This window comes from Lynx rufus, unplaced genomic scaffold, assembly GCF_022079265.1.
Source record: "Lynx rufus isolate CCGP_SWC_20201006 ecotype Redwood Valley unplaced genomic scaffold, mLynRuf1.p SCAF_9, whole genome shotgun sequence".
Classification (NCBI taxonomy): domain Eukaryota; kingdom Metazoa; phylum Chordata; class Mammalia; order Carnivora; family Felidae; genus Lynx; species Lynx rufus.
The window spans coordinates 54376420-54403678 of record NW_025814897.1 but is presented as its reverse complement, the minus strand read 5'-3'; the positions used below and the strand labels follow the sequence as shown (position 1 = coordinate 54403678).

The 27259-nt window shown below is 38.8% G+C and overlaps 1 protein-coding gene across 1 annotated transcript; it reads right to left on the bottom strand.

Moving 5' to 3' along the window:
* Nucleotides 1-26999, bottom strand: ALG8 (ALG8 alpha-1,3-glucosyltransferase). The gene is made up of 13 exons (XM_047071862.1): nt 26889-26999; nt 23121-23199; nt 18051-18244; nt 15246-15355; nt 13226-13293; nt 10839-10965; nt 10478-10581; nt 9664-9784; nt 6407-6546; nt 4697-4836; nt 3283-3380; nt 2893-2965; nt 1-671 (listed from the first exon to the last, which is right to left on the bottom strand). The coding sequence occupies exons 1-13, from the start codon at nt 26981-26983 to the stop codon at nt 440-442; spliced, it is 1581 nt and encodes a 526-aa protein (XP_046927818.1). The 5' UTR covers nt 26984-26999; the 3' UTR covers nt 1-439.
* Between the last annotated feature and the right edge of the window lie 260 nt (nt 27000-27259).

Below are 27259 nucleotides of genomic sequence, written 5' to 3'. Positions count from 1 at the left end.
AGGAAAATATAGGAGCGGATAATGATCCAGAACATTCTTGCTCAGAAATACAAAACAGCATTTTATTTCTATTTCCCTTAGCACATGATTCTAATTATGCTTTATAGCCTGACAATGGTCATCACAGGCTACAAATAATCATGTTGTTGGTAGACTCCCTGCTTGCTATGAGCAAGCACAGCAGTCTGAATCATCTCAGATGACTTGAACAGGGCAAGGCGAGATTTGTTTCAAATGTGCTTCATTGCTTAGGGAGGATAAGTGGCTTCTCACCATGGTGACAATCACGTCGCTAGGCTGGGCAAGGCCAAGTTTAGAAGAATGGTCTTCCAAACAGAACCACTGAAATGAATGGTTCATGCCACCAGCAACTTTCTTCAAGTTCTGATTAATTTCCCATGAAATAATTGCTTGGAAGACATCCAAGCAGTTCCTTTATTCATTGTTTCTTTGTCTTGCTGGAAGGAGGGTCAGACAACACTGAAACATACAGTTTGAACCAAGCATATGTGATGCCGGCTGCACAATACACTGAGGTCAGTAACAAAGGGATAAAGGGGTACTTCAGCTTCCAGGAGGTGAAAGGGAATAGAAATTCACAGAAGACTTCCAGAGGCCCCAAGCCAAGGAGGTAGAAAGTTTCCAACCAATTAAAAAGAGGTTTTTCTTTTCTGAAGACAAAAGGAGAGAAAAGTCTCATTTTAAACAAGTCATCCTGGTTTAGCAAACATCTCTCAGCTGAAGCTTCCCACCTGCACCGTCCTGATGTGAATGATAGCTAAAGCCATTGTCAAAAGAGTGCATTCAATTTCACATTTAGAAAAAATGGAGAATGATATACCACTGCACTAGCTCAACAATCCAGATTTACCCAATCGTCATCTACCCATGCTGTCGCCTCAGTGAAGCTGCTGAGAGAACCAGCTCTGCATCTGGGGGAGGAAAGGGAGCTGGATGCTGTGACGCTGATGTAAAAAAATGCTACACAATAGGTAATTGATGGTTTTCAAGACGCTTTTGTTTTGGTAAAATAACATACAACTTGCTATTTAACCATTTTTAAGTATGCCATTCAGTCCCAGTAAGTGTATTGATAGTGTTCTGCTACCAACATCACTATCCACTTTCAAAACATTTTCATCACCCCAACAGAATCTCTGGAAACATCAAGCAATAATCACTCCCCATTCCTCCTCCCGAACCTCTACTCTGTAACCTCTAATTTACTTTTTGTCTCTATGAATTTGCCTATTCTACAGCATTTATATAGTATTTGTCCTTCTGTGTCTGGCTTAGTTCACTTAGCCCATGTTTTCAAGGTTCATCCATGTTGTAGCACACATCAGAACTTCCTTCCTCTTTCTGAGTGATCAGTACTCCACTGTATGTATACACCAGCTTTTGTTTAGCCATTCATTTGCTGATGGACACTTGGGGTGTTCCCACCTTTTGGCACAGTGAATAAAGCTGCAATGGACACTGTGTACAAGTATCTGTTTGAGTTCCTCTTTTCAGTTCTTTTGGGTATATACTAACAGTGGAATTGCTGGGTCATATGGTGAGAACTGAGTTGTAATATAATTAAGTATATGAGGCTTATGGACATAATCATATATGAATCATAAAGGAGCTTTAAAAAAATTATATGGATAACATTATATTAAGTTTAGAAGAGAAAAAATTCTACCCATAATTCTATAACAAGAATTTTTACATATATTTATTTAAAAATATTTTTTTTTAATTTTTTTTTTTTAATTTTTTTTTCAACGTTTATTTATTTTTTTGGGGGACAGAGAGAGACAGAGCATGAACGGGGGAGGGGCAGAGAGAGAAGGAGACACAGAATCGGAAACAGGCTCCAGGCTCTGAGCCATCAGCCCAGAGCCCGACGCGGGGCTCGAACTCACGGACCGTGAGATCGTGACCTGGCTGAAGTCGGACGCTTAACCGACTGCGCCACCCAGGTGCCCCTAAAAATATTTTTTGAAGTAGGGGCGCCTGGGTGGCTCAGTGGGTTGAGCATCTGACTTCGGCTCAGGTAGTGATCTCACAGCTCATGGGTTCGAGCCCCACGTCAGGCTCTGTGCTGACAGCTCAGAGCCTGAAGTCTGCTTCGGTTTCTGTGTCTCCCTCTCTCTCTCTCTCTCTCTCTCTCTCTCTCTGCCCCTCCCCCGCTGGCACTCACTCTCTCTCTCAAAAATAAACATTAAAAAAATTTTTTTTTAAATATTTTTTGAAGTTTATTTATTTATTTTGAGAGACAGAGAGAGCAAGCAGGGGAGGGGCAGAGAGAGAGGGAGATAGAGAATCCCAAGCAGATTCCGCATGTCAGTGTGGAGCCCAATGTGGGGCTCAAATCCCTGAACCATGAGATCATGACCTGAGCCAAAACCAAGAGTCAGACGCTTAACTGACTGAGCCACCCAGGCGCCCCTACATATATATTAGCTTTATGCATCTATATTTATGTGGCTTTACTCATAATGCATATTTTACATTCTAATATTAAGTTTTCATATAAGGTTTTAATTTAAGTTAGGTAGTCCCTCCTCAAATAGTCCTTCAGTTAAAGACATGAACTATGTTGTCATGTCAGAGTGATGTGATTATGGGTAATTCGTCCCTAAAAAAATTCTGGCAGCTTTTTGGGCTCAGGTCATGATCTCATGGTTTGCAAGTTCAAACCCCGCATTGGGCTCTCAACTGTTAGTGTGGAGCCTGCTTCACATCCTCTGTCCTCCTCTCTCTCTGTGCCTCCCCTGCTTGTGCACTCTCTCTCTCTCAAAAATAAACATTGAAAAAAAATATTTTTTAAAGGCTTAACGGACCATTTAGGAATAAACATTTCACAACAGCAAACATAATTTTAAATGTACTCTTTTGGATTACCTGAATAGAGTCTTCAGTGAGGAAATACTATAGGTGGTAAATAGTAACATGAGTAAGATTTTAGTGGGAAGTTCTGTTAAAAGAAAAAAAAATACAGATGATAATTCAGTTGATCAGAGAAAGATATATGATACTCAAGGCAATATAATAAGCACACTGGCACAGCTATATAGTGCTGGCAATGCTTTTTGAGCTTAATGATGCATCTTTGTGACATCTAAAGATACTGAGGATTAGGAACAAATTAGAGGTTTTATTTAAGAGCATGGAGGAGCTCTCTCCTTCCAAGAGATTTTAAGGTCATTTAAATGAGATATATTGATCTCTAGGCCCTGATGAAAAAGGCATGGCAATCAAATCTCTCTCTCTCTAAAATAAAAAGCTGTTTACCTGGTGCAGTGAAGAGCAGAGGGAAGAGGGAATAATGTCCCGTTGTGGTCAGAATCAGAAAAATTGAAGCATCTCCTGCTTTTCCCACAGAAAGAAGGCTAAAAATAAAAATTCTTATAATAATTCCTTAAAACAACAACTGAAACTTACACTTGCAGCAGACAGCTTGAATAAACGGCATCTATTATTTCTAGCACTGGCTTATGCATAAGCTAACATACTGATCTTTGCTACAAGTCCAATGTAATTGAGAATATTAATTTCGTGGGAAAATTTAAGCAACTGATGGAAGAATGTACCACACTGAATTGGGGAGTATTGAAAAAGAGTCTTGCTTCCCTGAATAACTGCCTTCCTCACAGAAAGGGACATGGTGGGACTAGGAGCTGCCTAGTGGTGGTAGCCAGGGAGACAGGACTTGGGAGTTTAATTTCCAGACCTGGAGCTCTTCTCTTGGGCAGTGCCCCATGCCTGATGGTGCTTAGTATGAGTTCTAATTAAAGACATTAGAAGTTTTGCTCTATTTCTTAATTTGGAAACTCTACGTTGTTGAATGAATCCAGACAAGCCATATACTGACGTGACAAATTTGCTTAAGCTTCCTTCAGAGCTTAATTTCTCTCAAGATTTAAGAAAAATCTCAAGGAAAAAAAAAGGCTAATTCTAATATCATCTATCTATCAGGATTTAATTATATGCAAAATGGACACTACTGCATTTAATTTTTTTTAATTTTTAATTTTTTAGCATGGTACAGTGAAAAGATCATAGGAACCAGCATCATAACATTCAGGTTTAAGTCCTAACTGTGCTACTTGCTAGCTGTGTGGCTTTGGATAAGTCATTTAGACTCTCTGAGCCCAGTTTCTGTAGATGTTAAGACGGGATGATATCCATTTATCCTAATTACCTTAAAGGTTGCTGTGAGGCTCAAAAGAAAAAAAAATGCAAAAAGAAAAAAACCCAACCAAACCCCTCTTCTCCCCACCAAAAACCACCTCAACAAGAGTTCTGCAAAATGTGAAGTTCTGTACAAATATTAAATTTTACTCCATAATGGACTCAATCATTACTCTAACAACACTTAACAAGAAACCATGAAATCTTATTTTCGCCAATGAGGTGACACCAAAGCCTATGCTTTTCTATACCATGCTGCCATTCAATATCCAGATCTAACACCTTGTATCATGGTTCTTAATTGCTGTAGTACCCTTAACAAAAAACAGCAGTAACTGTGTGTGCATATTCCCAGGCCCAGCGATCCCAAGTTAAGCATCCCTGTCCTGTCCTAGTATAAATCTATTCCTGTACATCTTTGCCTTTGCCTATCCCACTGAACATGTCAAATGGAAAACAACAGGCTCATTACGAAATCTGCCAGAAATGCCGGCTGACTGAGTTATGTGCTTACCTCATCGGGAGAACTGCAAGGAGTATGGCTTTTTCATGGACGTGCCACCCAAATAGGAAGGAGCTCAAGGCACAAAGAATTAGACATCGCAGAAAGCCTCTGGGCCCTTGGGGTTTAAACCAAAGACAGAAAACAGAGGGCTAGAAACAACAGGCAAAGATAAAACTTCAGTATCACTCAAAATAGGCTTTACAGAAACATTGTTCAGGCGAATACAATTTATATCATCTCTGCAAACCAGTACATCTTAGACTATTCTCCCTTACACTGGGTTAATTCATCACCATGTGAACACTCCACCAGAAGTTACAAAAACTACACAGGGGGCGCCTGGATGGCTCAGTCAGTTAAGTGTCTGACTCCTGATTTCAGCTCAGGTCATGATCTCATGGTTGTGAAATCAAGCCCTGAGTCGGGCTGTGTGCTCACAGCACAGAGACTTCTTGGGATTCTCTCTCTCCCTCTGACCCTCCCTGGCTCATGCACACTCCCTCTCAAAAACAAAACAAGACAACAACAACAACAACTAAAAACCTACTCAGAAAAGAAGGCTTTGGAAATACATATTTAACTCATTAATAATTCTGTTCAGGGCACCTGGGTGGTTCAGTCAGTTGAATGTCTGACTCTTTACTTTGGCTCTGGTCATGATCTTGCAGTTTCATGACTCTGAGCCCTGTGTTGGGGGGGCTCTGTGCATGGAGCCTATTTAGGATTCTCCGTCTCCTTCTCTCTCTGTCCCTCCCCTGCTCACGGTCTCTCTCAAAATAAATAAATAAACTTAAAAAAATTAATTCTGTTCATCAGAATTAATACTGAATGACTGATATCAGGTCAAACTACAAAAGTTCAAAAACATTTTGAGGCTAATAATAAATTAGATTTTACCATATTAATAAATACATACCTAGCTTTGTGGGCTGGATTGTAATTTATAATAAAACTAGGGCCTTCCATATGCAGCTTATGAGGCTGACGTTTTAGAAAGTTTTAGGCAGTTAGAACATGGGAACAAGTAGGCCAGCAGAACTTAATTACCCATCAGCACTGCCACTTAATTAAGCGGGGTCAGGTATCTTAATAGGTTTGATCTTTTAGAAACCAAAATTAAAACTGAGTATAATTAAAGTAGAATTGAGTTATTTATACTGAATGCCATTAAAATTATATCATGAAATTGAGAGCATCATGATCACAAACAAAAACAGCTATGAACGAAGCCTCTAACACCATCTGAGTCATGTTAGATTCAATGTTTGACACTCAAAGAGCCACTGTTGATTCTCTTAACTCATTGTCGTCATCAAGACAAAATATCCACGCAGTCCAGGCAACTTTGGATTTTTGACCAGTTAGCCACGGATGAAAACAACAACAGAAACCTGGATGTTCCCACTACACACATTTTCCTTCTCCACAGTGCAGTCCTTGGCCCTTCCTCTCTGGGCTTTTCTTTTTTTCCCCTCAGATCATGAACAAATGATCTAACAGCCACAGCAAGGATCTCTCTCGCAGAGGTTGTACTAGTAATCTTTCCTTAAGGTGTTCAAAATTACTCTAAGAATTGCTCTGAAATACCTCAGTCTGCAGCAGGATGACAGCTATGGTATTTGTCCTATAGTTGGAAAAACCTGAAAGATGAAATTAACCAGCCACACAAAAGAAAAGCAGAGAAAACTCAAGAAACGAGTACCATGGGTGAATTCTTACCAATATGGCAATCAGAGTGCAGATGAGGGTGGCCAAGGGAGTCACTGAGGGAAGGACTGTGTGTTGGAACTGCTGAACCAAACCACTTGTCATTGAGGCCTTGGGAATTTTGTTGGGATCAAGAAGTTTCAATTCCAAACCTAGAGAATAAGTAGATATTTTGTTTTATTTTTATATTTGGTCAACCAACTCCTCGAGAAAAAAAAAAAATCTACTAAATCTTATTGTTGCTTCAAGGTCGAGCTGTATTAAAACTCAACTCTGTATTATTATTTTATCTAAAATGCCTCTGGTCTTGAGATCATATGATGCAAAGCAGCTTTTTGCACTGGAACAGGGAATTCATGCAGACAGTATGAATATCAATCTGCTCTCTCTCACCTCTAAAATGAAGCAGGCTTCTAAAATGCAAGTCTGACCAGGGTCACATCCCAGCTTGGAATCCTTCATTGCCTATAAAGTCCATATTCCCAAGCACGGCATAAACTGTCTTCCATGATCTAGCCCCTTCCTCTCCAATCTCATATCCTCTGCTTGATTAAATGTGGCCTGGCCACAATGAATTGACATAGCACTCTCCACACTTGTCCCCTTAGCTTAGAATGGCCTAATCACTTCTCTAAGTTAACTCCTAATTCACTCCCTCATCTGAGAAATCTTTTAAATAAAAAAGTAGAGCTGATTTTCTTGTGGGCTAGGTACACACATATGGACCCTGTACATGTCTCTATCTAGTGTTCACCCTACTGCCCTGTATCTGTTTATGCACTCATTTCCTCCACTGTATTGGATTTCTTAAAAGCAGAAATGATTATTAATCCATTTTTATCCCCAGCACATACGTGTTCAAGGAATACTTATTAGATGACCAAGTCTGAGGATGATGATGCAAATCCCATCCCAAACAAGCTAATAGGACAGCCAAGGACAGTCTGAGCATGGCCTTGTAGTAGACAAGATCTACTGAAAATCAGTGAAATGTGGGGAGGTGTACACTACCAAATTATTTTGTATTCATTAACCTCTTTCCTTTTCCCTTCAGTCTGATGAGTCTCTCTTAAAGCTACTGCCACTGACCAAGACATCTTTTTTTTTATATATTAAATATAATTTGTTGTCAAATTGGTTTCCATACAACACCCAGTGCTCATCCCAACAGGTGCCCTCCTCAATACCCATCACCCACTTTCCTCTCTCCCCCACCCCCCATCAACCCTCAGTTTGTTCCCAGGATTTAAGAGTCTGTTATGGTTTGCCTCCTTCTCTCTCTGTAACTCCCCCCCCCCCTTTCCCTCCCCCATGGACTTCCGTTAAGTTTCTTAGGATCCACATGAGTGAAAACATGTATCTGTCTTTCTCTGCCTGACTTATTTCACTTAGCATAATACTCTCCAGTTCCATCCACGTTGCTACAAATGGCCAGATATCATTCTTTCTCATAGCCAAGTAGTATTCCATTGTATATATTAACCACATCTTCTTTATCCATTCATCAGTTGATGGACATTTAGGCTCTTTCCATAATTTGGCTATTGTTGAAAGTGCTGCTATAAACACTGGGGTACAAGTACCCCTATGCATCAGCACTCCTGTATCCCTTGGGTAAATTCCTAGCAGTGCTATTGCTGGGTCATAGGGTAGATCTATTTTTAATTTTTTGAGGAACCGCCACACTGTTGTCCAGAGCGGCTGCACCAGTTTGCATTCCCACCAACGGTGCAAGAGGGTTCCCGTTTCTCCACATTCTTGCCAGCATCTATAGTCTCCTGATTTGTTCATTTTAGCCACTCTGACTGGCATGAGGTGATATCTCAGTGTAGTTTTGATTTGTATTTCCCTGATGAGGGGTGACGTTGAGCATCTTTTCATGTGCATGTTGGCTATCTGGATGTCTTCTTTAGAAAAGTGTCTATTCATGACCAAGACATCTTTGAAGAGGCAGATATATAAGATAATGTACAGCCTAGTTTTCTCACTCGGACAAGGAAAGTGGCCCTTATACCTCATACCATGCTGGTTATTTAAGGTTTTTGAATACAAATGTTAAGAAATTCCTTGTAAGAGTCCTTGGACATCAAGGCTGGATTCACAGTGGGTGAGGGATAATACCAAATTATGATTTCCTTTAAGTATGCACCAAAACAGTGACAGCAGCTACTTGTGCCAAGAGATTTGTAGCCATTACTTTCAGACCCCTGAGGCACAGAGAGATGTATAACTTGTCCAAAGTCACACAAGTGATAGGTGGTAGAATTAAACTCAGATCTGTCTGGCTACAACGCCCCTGCTACTAACAACCTAGCATTTTTTTATTATTGCATGTTTCTTACAACATAGTGCATTGGTACAGTTACTTACATTATCCTCTTATTATACTCACTAGAAGAATCAAGTGACTTGAAGAATGCCACAGAGCCACTCATTTATGCAGGTGGGCCTCCAACCAAATCATCAGACTCTAGATCAGGAATTGGCAAATTCTACCTTGAGGGCCAAATCCCCAGCCTGTGACTAATTTTTGCATAGCCCGAAGCTAGGAAGAGTTTTTATATTTTTCAAGGTGGTAAAACAAACAAACAAAAACACCTTATGTGGTCTGCCAAGCCTAAACTATTTACTATCTGGCCCATTTTTTTTCAGACAAAGCTTACTGACCTTTCTCTTGATCCTCCCCATTTCCCATCAAGCTAGGCTATATTCACAAACTACTGTGAGTTATTCTAGAGTGAATTATTTTCAGTAGAACCATCTTAAGATATACATTATTATTATTATTATTATTATTATTATTATTATTATTTTATCACAACCCAAACTTAAAAGCCTAGCCTAGGTTTCCCATTTCTTCTCATCTCATGCATGGCTATCATTTTCCTTACTGATAGAACACCTAGAGTCACAGCTTACACAGTCTTCTTTCCTTCTGCACACATTTAAGTTTAAAAGCAGAGTTAACTGCTGAATAACATTTTACTCAAGGCAAAAATTACCTTTTAAAAATGTCTAAATATTGTATTTTTTTTTTCCAAAGCAAAGGATCAACCTCATTGCCACAAATGGTTTTTATAAGGAACACAGCCTGTCTACTACACTGAAACCTTAGTCCCTAGAACTGCTCCCCTGTTTATTCTGAAAGCTGAGACACAAGGCCAGAGAACAAACAGTTCAGCCACATTCAAAACACAAAGCAGGATTTTCCATTTCTCAGTATGACTTGTCCAAATCCATCGTCTAAGTAAGAAGGCTGGCTACTATACCAATGATGGAGAGCACTTTGTCCAAAGCATTGTACAAAGCCCAGAAGTTTGGAGCCCAATATGCATGGCAGAGGCCCCTCTTGAAAGGGAAGAGTCGGGACAAGACTTGAGGCAGTTGGTTCTGTAGAAAAGAGATTAAACAGTGACCGATCTTTTCCAAATGCAAAAAGAGAACTAAAGAACCATCTGTGACATAGCGTGTAGAAAGTTCTAGTCCTTGTTCCCTCAAGTAGTTGTGTGATCCTGAGCAGTTCACAGAACCTCCTCTTGTCTAACCTACTCATCTGTTGAGTGGGACAAGATATGCTGAATACCAGTCCAGTACTGCTATGAGATAATTATAATAAGGGAAGAATTTACGAGCTGCAAAGGAGGAGACCCCAGGGTGAGGGAAAAAGGGGAAAACGAAAAATATTCATCGAACATCTATAATATTCTAGGCACTTTGAATGTTGTCAGTGAATGACTATGCAACACCATTAGTATTGATTTTGGAGTTACAAATAAATTATCACAAGTAAGGAAATGAGCAAATAAGGAAATCTGCGAACAATGATCATCAATTCTGTGTGTGTGTGTGTCTATGTGTGTGAAAGACATATAGTTAAACATGTAAACATACAGATACGTATTTGAATATGAACCAAAATGTCTGAAAGAACACCATTCTGTCTTTGGGGAGTCATACTGGGGAAGAATCCGAAAAAAGTAGATTTGCTTCTTTTATACATTCTTTGTTTTATTATTTTTTTCTAAACAACAGCAGCAACAACAAAAAACATGTATTGCTTAATTTAAAAAATAAAGGACTTACCAAGGCTAGGAAGGGACCCAGTGAAAGAGCAGAAACTAAAAAAACAATCAGTCCTAGAGAAATAACACGGACAAAGCTGAAACTGTTCCATCGGACAGATCCATCTACAGAAAAGGAACATTACCGTTACCAGGAGCATGGAAAACCATAACTTATACAATATGCTAAAACCAGAAGTATCCCCTGATAGCACACCAACCTTCATGATGTGACAAGAGCACAGAAAAGTCAGAATGGTCAAGGGTTTATAGGATCAATAAATGAGAGATATCTGCTGTGCCTCATAAAATCCTCTCAAGAAGCAAGCTACCAAATCAAGGAAAAAGAAAATAAAGGTTTCGTTATTGTCACTAAAACTTGCCTGATTTATTTGCAGTGAAACAGTAAGACCGTAGCAGGTATACACCATAAGCTGGGGCTACATAGAGGTAGATGTGCTTGAAGTGTAGAAGAACAGCAAAGAGAAATGCTCCTTCCATATGCCTTTTCTAGGAGATTTAAAAGGGAAATATCACTTTAAAATTCAGGGTAAACTAAATGTAGTAATGTAGTATCCTGGTTGGATCCTGGAACAGAAAAATAACATTAGTGGAAAAACTGGTGAAATCTGAGTGCAGCACCAATGTTGATTTTTTAGTCTTTTTTTGTTTTTTAAGTTTTAATTTTAATTCCAGATAGTTAACCATACAGTGTTATGCTGGTTTTAGGTGTACAATAGTGTTTTTTAGTCTTGTTGAAAGAATGAACTATGAAAGTGTCATAGTTATGTAAGATGGTGGCATGAGGGGAAAATGGGTGAGGGGCACAGGGACTCTCTGTACTATCTTTGTTAACTTTTCTATAAACCTAGGACTATTTTTAAAAATTAAGTTTATTAAAAAATAAAAAAACCCTGGAGACTGGTTGCATAACAATGTGAATATACTTAAAACAATACTAGCCTGTACACTAAAAAAATGGTTGATAGTTAATTTTATGTGTATTTCAACACAATTTAAAAAATACATATTTTAAAATCTATATTCTGACATGCTTAATGAATGAAATCATCTGGGATATGTTTCAAAATAATCTTGTGTGTGTTTGTGTGTAGATCACTGTGCTATTCTTATTTTCTCTACTTTTGTATATGATTTAAGTTTGCTATAATAAAAAGGTTTTAAATTTCAGGCAAATATTCTACATGCAATATAAGGAGAAAACAGGCAAGTGATTCTAGTTAGTTTTTATACTGAGCCTAGTTCATTACTGCAACAAATATTTATTTAATACTAAGCTTGATGCTAAGGTACAGGACACATTATCATAAAAACACACCCCAATGCTCCTTAAAGATCTGAAGCCCAGAGAATTCAATCACCCTCATCCCCTGGACCTGGGGATGAGAGTATGAAAGAATACATATGATGTTATGCTACCAAAGAGCCACCTAAATCTGGTGTTATAGATCAGGTAACATACAGTAGTATCAGGCTGAAGGCACCGAGTACAGTACTTGATCCTAACAAACTACCTACAAGAACTAAAGGTATTCTGATTTAAAACAAATAAACAACAACAACAAAAAATCCCCAAGTTGACTATAACTAAATAAATCTGAATTCTACCTACCTCACAGGAATTTGGGGATCAAATGAGATAATGTTCCTGTGGTTCAGGAAGGAAGCTGCCAAAGGGGCCATGAAAGGCCAGGTTCCTTCTCTCACTGTCTCATCAGGGTGTGCTCTAGAATAGATGAGTGAGGAATGATCAGGAAAAATAATGGGTTGTTTCCAGATCTCTGATCACCGCTTTTTCAACTTAAGATTCAGAGAAGGTCTAGCTAAACTTTATTTAACAATCATTCACTGAATGCCAATTATGCTCTAAGTGCTACATGGCTTTTTATGGTTAAAAGACAAAAACTTATCCAGACATTTATAGTTGACAAAGAATTTTAAAGCAGATTATCAAATTTGATCTTTCCAAAGTCCCTGTGAGGTAGGGGGTCCCCATTTTACAAATAAGAATGTAATAAGAGGTACATTTCATTTTATGGATGCAAAAACTGTGGCTGAGGGGGTTAAATGACTTACTTTCGGGTAATGGTTCCCAAACCTGACTGTGAATCAAAATTCCCTATAAATTCCTAAACGCCAGTGCTAAGGATTCTTATCCAGCATACAGAGAGGTGACCCCAAAGTATGAACTTCTGATTTCTTCCTCTATAAAGAGGAGGAAAATAATGACAATAATTTCATAGAATAGTTGTGAGGTTTACTCAATAAGATATTATATATAATGTACCTAACCCAAAGTAGCCAATGCATTTGTGTGAGCCCTGTCTGAGTCATACAGTTCATTAGGGTCAGTCAGGATTTCAACTCAAATCTTCTGATTCCAAATCCCATACTTTCCATTACACTATGCTATATACTTCTGACGACGAAACCCCACCATCAGTTATTATATTGTAAAAACTGGAGACTTCATTCCTAGGTAAATGATTCCAGCCAAATACAGCAACACAAGTTTATTTCAGGCCTGCCACCCTCTAACAAGTTTCTAGAGTCTATGCGTAAAAGGAAGAAAATTATTGTCAAAAGAGAAGATGGGATTTATGAGAAATATGCAATAAAATTATCTATAGTGCTTGACAATTCAAAACAGTCCATCAAATAAGTCTACCCATCACCAACTTATTGTTGCCTTTCAAAGCTCAAAGTCAGACTTAAGGGCAAAAATCTAATCAGCCTATTTTGTATTTACCTGAAATAATCGTGCAATGGAGAGTAGCATTAATCCAAATAAAAAACCATTGTACTGGAAATGAATATCTGGACTTAGATTAAGGAAAGACAACAGAGGATACGAAATTTAAGTTGAATTGTGCCAGCAGATTGAATATAAAAATGCAAATGCTTTCCTAATAGGTAAACTAAAGACTAAAATATTCCTCCAGTTTGAACTTCTCATAAATGTGTTTTCTATAAACAGAGTCAAACCTTAGACAAACTCTAATTAAAATGTATATAGTGCCTGGGAATGCAAGCTGGTGCAGCCACTCTGGAAAACAGTATGGAGGTTCCTCAAAAAACTAAAAATAGAATTACCCTACGACCCAGCAATTGCACTACTAGGCATTTATCCACGGGATACAGGTGTGCTGTTTCGAAGGGACACATGCACCCCCATGTTTATGGCAGCACTATCAACAATAGCCAAAGTATGGAAAGAGCCCAAATGTCCATCGATGGGTGAATGGATAAAGAAGATGTGGTATATATATACAATGGAGTGTTACTCTTTTCAAAAAGAATGAAATCTTGCTATTTGCAACTATGTGGATGGAACTGGAGGGTATTATGTTAAGTGAAATTAGAGAAAGACAAAAATCGTATGACTTCACTCATATAAGGACTTTAAGAGACAAAGCAGATAAACATAAGGAAAGGGAAGCAAAATAATATAAAAACAGGGAGGGGGACAAAACAGAAGAGACTCATAAATATGGAGAACAAACTGAGGGTTACAGGAGGGGTTGTGGGAGAGGGGATGGGCTAAATGGGTAAGGGGCACAAGGAATCTACTCCTGAAATCATTGTTGCACTATATGTTAACTAATTTGGATGTAAATTTTAAAAAATAAAAAATAAAATAAAATAAATGTATATAGTGCCAAGGATTATATAGGGGATAAAAAAAATTATGTTTAAGAAGAAAACCAGGAAACTTTCCCATGTTTTTTCTATCTTAAAGACCCAGCAGCTACAGGACAGGGGGTTTTCTGGTTTTGTTTTTTAAATTAGGGATGAGAGGGTCGCCTGGGTGGCGCAGTCGGTTAAGCGTCCGACTTCAGCCAGGTCACGATCACGATCTCGCGGTCCGTGAGTTCGAGACCCGCGTCAGGCTCTGGGCTGATGGCTCAGAGCCTGGAGCCTGTTTCCGATTCTGTGTCTCCCTCTCTCTCTGCCCCTCCCCCGTTCATGCTCTGTCTCTCTCTGTCCCAAACATAAAAAAATAAACATTGAAAAAAAAAATTTAAATTAGGGATGAGAAAGGAAGGGACCTAACAGCTACTGAAGGCCACTGGCATGCAGCACCCCCTCGTTTATAGTATATATACACAATCTTAGTAAGCCTCACAGCGAACCTGTGAGGATATCAGAGCTCAGAGCCATTAATCTACACACGGCCTAAAGCTACTGCAATGCCATAGCTAAGAGCTGAGTCCAGGTCAGACTTGAACCAAAGTGTGGGTGTTTTCCTCACATATGGCTACTTTTATGAAAACCGTAAAATACTAGGCTCCTGTCGTTAAGATTTTAGTTTCATTCGTATCTTCTGGATTTAAGAACTTTGCCTGTTAATATGTGGTAATCTAAGGTGGTAGAAGAGCATGAAGGTCTGCCTGGTCCCATATGTAACACTGAGACAGGCCCTTTCCTAGAAAAGGTATTTAGAATAATGTGTTCTAAAACTATGTAAGATATATGTATCTGATGAATCTAAAGACAGTTAACAAATCCCAGTATATTGCTTTACTGATGGTTTAACTGGTTCTTGAATATCACCACTAGCTTTTCAGAAACAAAGTTCTCTCAAAATCAGTGTCTGGTACAGTTGGGAGAACCCATAGAAACCATAGTTTTAGGAACCCACGGACCCACCCCACACCCATTCTCAAAAGCAGCTCACATTTCAGAATTACCACCGAAGAAATAATTAATCTCATACTTAGTATATATCAGAGTAAGTAAGGGAATAGTGCAGAAAATGTCAAGGATACGGTCCACGATTAACAACCCGAAGTTCCACAGCAGTAACACTGATAGAATAAACTTTGGCTTCTCTGTAAGTTCTTTACCTGCTTTTTTCCCATCAATGCATTTACAGCACCTACAGTGGAACACCAGGAAGGAAGCAGAAAGAGCTTTTATCTTCATTAGAACATCACCATACCACTACAGAGTACACTCTGATACACTCAGACATATTTTATTAGCTATTCCTGATAAACTGTCCATGCTGTTCTTGACGGCTTAAAAAGGTGACAGCAGAAACAAAGACCTCAGGGTCAGTTCCGTGTCTCTTTCTCAGCTCTGCTGATTTTAAACAGTCTTCATTTAGTAAAATGAAAAATAAACAGCCACCATAAACTCAAAGGGAAGGATTTTGAAAGTTGAGAGGGCACACACTATTTAGTCCTGAAGTGTAAAAAATGCAGACCATACCTGAAACTAATGTAACAGTGTAACATGGTATATCAACTATAATAAAAAAATGCAGACCAGAATAATATGGTACTCTAAATTATATATCATAGCAGCCAAATTAAAAATAGAGCCACGATGAGCACCTGGATGGCTCAGTTGGTTAAGCGTCCGACTCTTGATTTTGGCTCAAGTCATGGTTTGTGGGTTCGAGCCCTGCATTGGGCTATGCCCTGACAGCACAGAGCCTGCTTGGGATTTAATCCCTCCCTCTCTCTCTACTGCTCCCCTACTTACTCTCTCTCTCTCAAAAATAAATAAATAAACATTTGAAAAAAAATAGAATGGGGTGCCTCAGTGGCTCAGTTGATTAAGCCCCAACTTTGGCTCAAGTCATGATCTCACGGTTTGTGAGTTTGAGCCCCATGTTGGGCTCTATGCTGACAGCTCAGAGCCTGGAGACTGCTTCAGATTCTATGTCTCCCTATCTCTCTGACCCTCCCCCGCTCATGCTCTGTTTCTCTCTCTCAAAAGTGAACATTAAAAATAAATAAATCCTATCAGATCTAACATCCCCTTAAAAAAAAAAAAAATAGAGCCACAAACTCATAGCTCCTGATTGTCCAAATAATTTTAAAAACATTTATTAAAAATGTGTATCATTTAAAGGTCAAGATCTATTATTAAATGACAATAGCAAATGAAAAAAATTATGATCCTATTTTTATTTTATAAAAATTATATTCAGACATAGAAGAGAGAATGAAATAATATATAGCAAAATGGTGATGGTGATAGCTGTAAGTGGAGGAGTATGGGTCACTTCTACTTTGTGTACATGTGTGGTTTCCTGTTTTCCAAAATTTTGACAACGATGTATAATCCCAGAAAAAGGATTTTAAAAAATACGTCTGAGTATCGGCAAATCGCAGAAACAGAAATCTAAGCCCAAAAAAAGAAACAGACAATAAAGATGCAATTAAAGAGGGGTTAGCAAAAGGTGTTCTGCTTTTCCTCCATGGAGCCTATTTCATCAACAGAGACAGTAACCTTACAGGGTAATTGAGAAAATTAAGTTACTGTCTATACTTTGTGCCTGGTTCTGGGAACTGGGACATAGATCTCAACAATTTATATCTTATTTAACTGTTCCTTCTACACTGTAGGTAGAAATGAATTCTATTCCCTCTTCCTTCTGCTTATATGCCTTCTCTAGGAACTTCAATTCGACCATTTTGAGTTTAAAGGAGTACATCACAACTCACTTTCCCTTCCAACTCTTGCTAGGTCATAAACAGATTGAATGTTAAGGTGTCAAGTGGGAACTACTCCTTGAGAATGAGCAGGGGTTAAAACGTTGCCAAGGGACTCTTGCCTAAATGGGGCAGGGGTTCAGTGTAGAGGGCCTCACAAATAGAAATGATCCATTTGTGACAAGGGTCATGAAGGGACACAGCTGGTGGTCTGTCACATCATACCAGCAGGCTTAATAAAGTATTGGGACAGAATAGGAACCAACATTAACCGAGAACTTACTACTTACAAGTCACTGTGCAAGACATTGTATATATGTCTATTCAACTAAAATTAATTTATAAGTAAAAGATGCAAAGCATAAAAATATAAAATATAAACATAACTTAAAATTACTGAAGAGTCTAAGGCGCCTGGGTGGCTCAGTCGGTTAAGTGGCAGACTTCGGCTCTGGTCATGATCTCATAGCTCATGTACTGAGAGTTCAGAGCCTGGAGTCTGCTTCCAATTCTCTCTCCCTCTCTCTCTGCCCCTCCCCCCTGCCTGTGCTCTGTTTCTCTAAAATGAATAAACATTAAAAAAAATTTTTAAGTTAGTGAAGAGTCTTCATGAAGGAAAGAGTCCAGAAACAACAACTAAAAGCACTCAGTAAGGTTTCCTGAGTTTACTAGAATGGACACTCCATTGGTGGTCAGCAGAATGAATATGTGTACACGAGTGTGTGTGCTGTATGTACGTGTGTGTATATCCTAAAGAATAGGGTAGGTCACAGAAACCTCTGGGGGCCGGTTACAAGAAAGGAAAGAAAAGCATATGGAGCCATTCTGAGCAGGAGAAATGGTCATGGAACTCTACGTGAGACTACTCCTCAGAACACTCACAGTCTCTCGTTCTGCCTCTGCCTTGTAATCCCACCTCATTCCCCATTGTCTTCCACAAGATATAGCTAGACTACCTACTGTAATTACTCACTGTACAGTTTAAAACACAGTAACAGAGTTCAGAACTATTCTAGAATTTGCTATCATGTGAGCTTTGTTTCTCTCAAATGAAGAACCAGTTAATACTACTTAATATTGTATTATGTCCTCAACACCTTCCACACAAAATGACATTCTCAGACTTACTCGTGGACAGCATACACAAAGAGTGCATCTGTAAAGATGACAGAAAATCTCTGGAAAAGTAAGGTTCTCGAGCTGGAATAGTTCAGATTACGGACATTCAGCATCTCTTGATCAAAATATTTGGCAACATGTGACAGGGCATACTCAAACCACGCAAAAAAAGGCGGATAATCCAAGGTCCATTCTGAAGTTGCCTGTAAAAATAAAAAAATAGAACATATCCTAAATAACTGAATAAACAAAGTGGATGTAAAGACTGAAAATCCTCACTCTCTAGTCTTTAAAAAAGCACATGAAATAAAATTGCATTTAAAATATGACCTGGGGTGCCTGGCTGGCTCAGTTGGAAGAGCGTGCGACTCTTGATTTTGGGATTGTGAGTTCAAGTCCCACAATGAGTACAGAGATTAAAAAAAAAAAACCAAAACTTTAAATAAATGATTAAATTATAGAGTAATTTCTATGTAAGACTGAGCAGACCACCAAAACCTGGTTCCTAAGTTATTTAATAATGGTCTTCAATTTTCCTTAAATAGAATTAACTATATTTCAAAGAAAATTAATGAAACTTGCAATAATAACCTTGGTTCTGACATGGTGCTACTCATCTAAATATAAAAAGGGAGCTATGGTATAACAAATGATTCACTAGCTTGGGTTCAAGTTCTGTCTCAGAGACTCAACTTCTCTATTCGTAAAATGAGGTATTGTGAGGGTTAATTGATATAATACATATGAAACACAGTTATGAATGACAAAAGATAACACAAATGCTATTTATCTTTTGTTCTTATAGGTTATCAGATACTGAGATTAAGAGAGCAAAAGTCACTCCTTGCCATTTCTGTATTCTGAACCTTTAGTAAGTGCCTGATATATTAAGTATGAAAAAATCATTAGTTAAATAAATAAGCAATCACTAATGAGTAAATGAAAATACAGATCATATGAAATAGTATATGAAATATATAACTTCAGGATATTATGTTTTGTTAGATTACTCTAAGTCTCCATTTCCTCACCCAAACAACAGGGATGTACCTACCTCATTACTGCACTAAATTTTACATACGCATTTCAAATACTATTTACATAGTATTGAACCAGAAACAAAGTGTCCGTAAATATTATCTATCATTTAAAAAATTATTGCTATCACCATAGGATGTCCCTAAAACTAAACTCAGACCTTGCACCTCTAAGAGCTCAGATGGTAATAATAATCTCCCTACTCTGTATTTGTTGCTCTTTTCAATGGGAAATTCCTCTCCTTCTGGAATTGCACTGAAGGTTCACTGGGTACTAACTGAGTGCTCATAGGGACTGCTATTTAGGGTCGCTCTGTGGTATAAAATGAGGTGAGAGAGACTCTGACAAACTACTTGTTAGCTCTTTGTTCATGGTAAGGCTAAATGACAACTTTGGGTCCAGATAAGAAGTAGCTTGTTTCCTCCCCCTGCAGGTACCAACATGTAGAAAGCCTCAGATCTGAGGCAAACCCAGAGGCTGTATGTCTTAAGCACTCAGGCTATGAACCCACCCATTAAATTCTCTATGAAAAGTTCCTTCCCTAATCCCAAGTTTCCAATGGGGAGTGTAAACAGGATGAGCTATTAAATTGGAGAAAGAAAAGTTAGAAATTCTATTTTTTAATTTCATCCTGTTTAATGTCTACTTTTAATAGTATATTAATAAGGCAGTACTTTTGTAATTTATAAATAAACTCACATGGAGTAGTAAATGATCAAAATGTTTTCTTGCGGGGTATCTGGGTGACTCAGTAGGTTAAGCGTCCAGCTCTTGATTTCAGCTCAGGTCATGATCTCACGGTTTGTGAGTTGGAGACCTGCATCGGGCTCTGCATAGTGCAGAAGCTACTTGGGATTCTCTCTCTCTCCCTCTCCCTCTGCCCCTCCCTGTATGTGCTCGGTCTCTCAAAATAAATAAACTTAAAAAAATTTTTTTATTTTAATGTTTTCTTGCTAGGGTATAGATATTTAAGAAACAAATTTAGAAATTACTCCTCCATATAATTCCAGGAAAGTCAACATCAGCTTTAACATCTGCAGTTCCCAGCTACAGTTTCTATGTCAGAGTTCACTCTACCCTGAAAGAGCCATTTACTCTACAGAAGTGTAAAAGGTTTTGTCCTACTTTACCTTATTTGGAACATTTATTACTTTAAATAAAATGGGGACTAGGAAAAGCATTGAAAAAAACTGGGAGGGACAGGTGCTGCCTGGGAGATGGCCATTTTTCCAAAATAAAATGTCCCTGTCGTTTCTTTGCTAGTCCCAATTCCATACCACTCAGAGGCTCTCTACATGCTGCTCCTATTCCCCACACAAAGACTTTCCAAATCTAGCTCAGAAGGTTCTCTGGACCTCAAGGATTTCCATCTGGGCCATTTTATTACCTCAACAGTTTTTGGGAAGCCAGTTAGGCTATTAGCTATCATTTCCTCCCAAGTAAACAGTTCCATCACTTCACTAATATTTGGCAGAAGTGGAACTAAAATCTGGGGCTTCTGACTCCAAATCCATTAGCTCAGTAAGCTAGTACAACAGAGCTGTAGAGAGCAAGATGGAGTCACTCATGTCAAGCAGTGGCTCATGTCAAGTAGTGTGGTAAGCAGCCAAGGGCGTTGCAACTAAGACCATATATCATGAAACCAGAACATGCTGACAACTCCCAGAACTGATAACCAGCAGAACCAGAAGAAGCCTGCAAAGACCCACTGACCCTTTCACTGTATTCAACGTCTGGAGAGTCTGACAGTTTGCTGCAAAAGTCCTCCCTTTTTAAAGGAGCTTAATCAGTCTTGGGTCTTTGCAGGCTTCTTCTGGTTCTGCTGGTTATCAGTTCTAGGAGTTGTCAGCCCGTGCTGGTTTCATGATATCTGGTCTTAGGTGCAACGCCCTTGGCTGCTTACCACACTGCTTAATATGAGCAACTCTATCTTGCTCTCAAGAAGAGCTATTTCTTCAGATATAGAAACATCTAATTTCACGGCGCCTGGGTGGCTCAGTTGGTTAATCATCTGACTCTTGATTTCAACTCAGGTCATGATCTTAGGGTTTGAGAGTTTGAGACCCATGTTGGGCTCTTCACTGATGGCACTGGAGCCTGCTTGGGATTCTCTTTCCTTCTCTCTGCCCCTCTCCCACTCACGTGTGTGCATGCGCATGCTCTCTCTCAAAATAAACCAATAAACTTTAAAGAAAAAAAAGAAATATCCAACTTCTTCATATGAAGATTCAAAACAACTGTGTTCATTCCACAAGTATTTACTGTGGGTCTCTTTGGTGTCTTTCCCAACCAGTCAACCAATCAATTTAAGCTGAAGCAAGAGCAGAAAGGTAGGTTTGAAGTCACAGTTAGGTAGTCCACTGCTCACATGTTCACTCTCCTTACCACGTCAGAGAGACCCTTCCAGACCTGACCTCATGTGCCTCTCCAGCCTTATCCCCTACTGTGAGGTTCTTGTCTCATATAGTCAAGCCTTGTCCACAACTTAGTTTTGCTCCTTATTGGCTCTTGTGGTTATTTTTGAGCAGAGCAGGAGGAACAAAGAAGTATACCATTAAAAGAATACTTTTTTTTTTTTTCCTTTAGTAAGCTCTATGTCCAATGTGGGGCTTGAACTCACAACCCTGAAATCAAGAGCTGCATGCTCTACTGACTGAGCCAGCCAGGTACCACAAGAGTATCTTTTATATAAGACTCTTTTATCTAAAATAAATTGATAAAGAAGACAGCTTTAGCCTAAATAGTGTTCTAGGAATCCTAAGTTTACAGACAGTGGTGAAGGTTATAGGAACAAATGAGAGAACATCCAGAAAGAGTTACAGAATTGAAATTCTGTACCACAAAGAGAACCCTAGAGAGTACCAGCTGTTTAAAGGGTGTACAGATGAGGAAAAGTTAACAAAGGAGACAAAGAAGGAATGGTCAGAGAGAAAAGGAAGACAGGGGGCTGCTTTCTTATTTAAGGGTCATAATATGAATAATGCTAATTCTTAATAACTCTTAATGTTTACTGAGCACTTCTGTTCCAAGCACTGTGCTAAGTATTATAAGCATCATATTCATTTCACTCTAATACTTATTATCATTTAATAGTTAGGTATGTTGAGGCTTTGAGAGGTCAAGCAGTTTGCCCAGTCACTCAGCATGGGTGTTAGCTGGCAGAACTGAAAGTCACAGAGAGGTGGTCTGGAATCACAGCCCCAAACTCTTGACCGCCAGGCCACACAAAATGTCTTCTAATGGATATGTATATGTGCAAACTGAACTATCTTATACTAAAGCAATTACTTAAAGATCCTTAGCATTCCTATCAAATACTTATAATGTTATTATGTGAGAAGAACTCGGTCCCTTAGGTCAATTGTTCTTAAGCTTTTTTGGTACAAAGGACTATTCTGATCTGACAACAAACAAACAAACAAACAAACCCAAAAAGCAACAATGAATTAAGAGAAAACTTTGCAGATTGTCTTAAAAAAACCTCCCTGCAGCAGAGTGCTATTTTTGATCAAGACACTTCTGAAATGTCATATGCAACTTAGTAATTCATACCAGAAATAAAAATACATAATTTTCATAAATAATAGAAGAGAATGGTTTGTATATTATCAGAAACCTATATATCACATTTGATTATTTCTTTTTTCATAAATAGTGGGGATGGGCAGGATCTTAGAAATAATTCATTCCTAATCTTCATGTGCCAGATGAGAAACTAAGGCTCAGAGAAATGAAATACATTTTCCATGTTGTGACAGAGCCAGGCCTGGAATCTAATTATTCCTCTTTCCCAGTCCCAAATTCTTTCAAAAGGGGTGTGGCAAATATTATAATTTCTAATTTATTGTTTGGGAAACTCATTTTGAAGTACAGGGATTCCCTAATAGTGTCAGAGGGCAGAACTGAGGAAAAAGTACAATTTTTATAAAGATTAATTAGAGTTATAATCACATGGAAAACTTCTGATATCGGTAAGGCTTATATGATTTCACACATCACTGTAAAAGACAATCCACCAAAAAAGTGAAAATTTAAACTTACCTCATAATACCACTGTGATACTGGCAAACTGTGAGTGATAGCAAGCCAGTTTCGGTGTACTTCAAAATCTGTGGAATGGCTATTCAAAGTAATCAGATGAGTAAAATGAGATTTTGTTACATTTATCAATTTCACATTTCTAAAATTATGCTTTTAAATGGACTAACACTCCTATACAGCCATAGTTCATGATCCTCTAAAAACACAAACAGGCATTACATAATCCTGAAACACCTCACTTATCTGAAGGCCAGACCTCCTTCTGGAAAAGTTGGGGATCTACAAGTAAGTGAAAAGGTTCTTGGAGTTATCTAAAGGGCTGGGCAAAATCCCATACTCTTTCTTAAGGGAGGTCTTCTGGCTATTGCTCAGAGGTCACTTACTCTTGTTCACAAAGAATTCTAACAATATTCATTATCTGGAAAATGCTTCACACACCAGCTAGAACTTGAAGGATGAGTAGGAGTTCATCAGATGGAGAAGGTGAGAAAAGGCCCCTGACCAGCCTTTCCCATGTCTCCTAATTCCTCACTATGTGTAAATATAGTCAAGAATCTCTCCTGCAGGGAAAGAAACATTTTCTCTTCTACCCTTCTAAGTTCTGTAGCTGGTCTAAGAATTAAACTGACATAAGACAAATTTAGCAGGAGAAAAAAAAAGCCAATTTTAATAATATATGTATATATGGGAGCCTGAAAAGAGATGAGAAAGACATGAGGCTTAAACAGTGGCCAAATGATTAAGGCTTATATACCACCCTGAACTAAGGACAGGGATAGGAGCCTGGGGCCTCAAATGGGGAGAAGGAATTCAAGTGAGAAGATGTTTGGTGCACAAAGGTCACCCTGCCAGCAGATAAGTCTCTCAGGTGGAAAAGTGATCTCTGGTAACAGCTCTCTTTCTGGTACAGGCCCCCTTTCTCACATAAATTTTCCTTATAAAAAGGAAAAACTTACAAATCTTATTAAAAGGGTAACTTCTACAGTTTTCAGAGCTTCTCCTGTATCTGCAGTTTCTCCAAATAATCAGCCCCAAATAATCCTTATGGCAAAGAGACATATTTTGGGGTGGCATATTCTGTGCCTTTCTCCCCTCTTTAGAATAATTTTCTTTCCCCATTTGTCTACTGCAGTATTTCCCTTCCATGTCTTGAACAGCACCTGATATACAGACGGGCTCAACACATTCCTGTGGAGTTAACCACTCATCATCAAAGTCAACAAGTTCCACAGCAAAACCCGATTAACACTTTTCAATGTTTTATACAACCTTTCCAGTGTCAGCTATCTCCTGAGTTTCCTAGCCAACTTTCATGGCTTTCCATTCCAATATTCATCAGGTAAACGCTGATGATCCCCTATGTTCAGTTCTTGGTCCTCTTTTTATGCAACTTATTCTACTCTGGACAATCTTATTCATTCTTATTGCTTCCATTATTAACAGTACAATGATGACTTCCAAACCACAGTACAAGCTTGATCTCTTTCCTGAGTTCTAGAGATAGGTATCTCCAAATTCCTGCTGACAATGTCCCCTTAATTTCCTATGGATTCCTCAAAATCACAATTCAAAATTGATCTAGCATTTTAATTTCTAAGTATATTCAGTAGTCAACAGAAATACATTTACATATGTTTATCAAAAGACATGTATTGGGCGTGGTCTTCAGGCCTCCAATTACATGTCAATTCCTGAGACTTTCCTTGACACCCAATCTAATTAAGTCTCCCTAGTTAGTCCCCTTATAGAATCCCATTCTTTTCCCTTATAACACTTTTTTTTTAATGGATTTATCTGTTTAATATAGAGATATAACACTGTGTCAATACTAGGCACCATAAAATGTAAACACAATTACTGTCATAAACCTGGAAAGAACCTTTAAGGATTCAAAGTGGCTTTGTTTAGTTACCATTTGCATATAGTGCAGAGAAAGGTCTTCATGTTATTAGCAGTATGTACACAAGAGGTCCAAATTATGAGACAGATAAAAAAGTTGTGTTCTTTAAACACTGTTAAACTAAGTTTTGTAGTAACAGCCAGGTTTATCTTCCTTTCACTAACCATGTTCCCTGTTCAGCACATCATAACAAGAGCATAGTGAAGTGAATGACGAAATAAAACAATTTTGATACACTTGCACACAATACATTCTATTTATATGATTAAACATTTGATCATACAGTACTTTCCTACAGGATTACTGGCTAATTTTCTTCATAACACTTAACACAAGTGTAGTTGTGTAATTACATATTTACTTTGATTTGTTGCTGGAACTGTTATCCTACTAAACTATACCCTTTATAGGATTAGTGATCATATCCATTTTGTCCTCCCCTGTAGTACCTAGCCCAGTACATGGTATACAAAAAGCAGTTAACAGTTTGTTCACTATATTTACATTTATCCTGTAATACCGTAATGCTGTAGTCCTTCCCTCTCACATCCCAGGGTTTTGCAGTTGAGAAGCAGAACATTAACTACAACTATATATGCTCTTAATCCTGGACTAAGAGCAGTATTGAAAGTAACAACCCTGAAGTAACTAAAGCAAGAAACATTACTTTACATACACAGATCTACAGTTAAAAAAAAAAAAGAATTCCCTTTCACTCCGATTTGAAAGGAATTTCCTCATTTTAGAAAGATTTTTTTTTCCAATTTGCTTTTAAAATGGAGATATGTTTCTTATTTATTTTCAGTTGCACAGAAAGTTCAACTGACCAACTCCTTTTTCTAAGTCCCTGTAAGTCATTTTGCTAAACCTACACACATTTCATTGCTTATATAATTACATAGACACATCAGTATAAATGTACACTCTATCCATACAGTTCTTCCATACCCAGCAGGATATCACCAAGAACTTGAACCAAATGATACCAGTAAACCAAAACCTAAACTGGGAAGGGGTGGGGAGACCTGGAAGGAAGGGAGAAAAGGAATGAAAGGATAAATGATGGGATAAGAGTTAGGAAGGATGAACAGATGGTGGAAGCTAATATTGAGTACCCACAGTATACATATTACTTGGTGGATACTTCCTAACTGGTTTCCATGCTTTCAGCCTTGCCCCTCTATTTTTCAAATAGCAATCTAATCCTGTGTGATCTGGCCACTGTCCACCTCATCCTGTGCCATTCTCCTCCTCCCATCATGCTCTTCAGCAACAAGGGTCACTTTCTGTTCCCAGAATGCTCTTGAGGTTTTTTTTCCTACCACAGGGCATTTACACTTATTCTCTCCTATGCTTGAATTGATTTTTACATGGCTTATTCTCTTTCATCCTTCAAATTTTAACTCAAACATCACCTCCTAAAAGAGGAGTAAAGCCTTGACCTGTAGTCAATTTCTTGTATACATCCTATCACAATCTGAAACATTCGTTTTTGTCTGCCCCCACTAATCTATTGAGGGCAAGAATCGGAAATGTCTTTCTCACCACTGGATCTCTAGTGCCTAGCCCAGCAGACAACTGTTAAATACAGCCGAACGAATGGTGGAGGTGAGTGTTCTTAATCTGCATATTAAGGATGAAGACCCAAGGCTTAAAAACACTTAAGTCAGTCAGCGCCAAGCCTGAACCCAGCCATCCAGGGCTATGATCTAGTTCTCAGGTCAAGTAACAATCAATCGGCGGAGCGGGAAGCTTAGCAAAAGCATAGCGGAGCCTACATGAGCGTTCAAGTTCCCTTTCCTCCTCCCACCCACGGGCATCCTCGCTTCTCTCTCCCGCTTTGACCAACCGTGGTGCGGGTCCCTTACTATGTGGGGATGAGAAGGCATTTGAGGAGAGTCACCCCGAGCGCCAAAGCCGAAAACCAATTGCCACCACCCATCGCAATTCCGAGAGCGGCCATTACTGTAGCGCCCGGCGCTTTCAACCAACTGGATCCACATCCGGGCTCCCGCGCATGCGGTTAAGGCCGTCTGAGGCGGTGCCTAGGCCGCTGCGCGCATGCGCTCAGCCAGTCCGGCTGTGGGACTCTAGTGCTGTGTCATTTAAACCTCCCGCTAACTGTCCTTTCACCGCCCCGTCTCACTCCAGGGCTCGGCAGGGCGTGACAGTGTCTGCGCGGATTTCTTACGGCGACAAGTTAAGTTGGCGACAAGTTTAAGTTTCGTTAGCTGCTTCA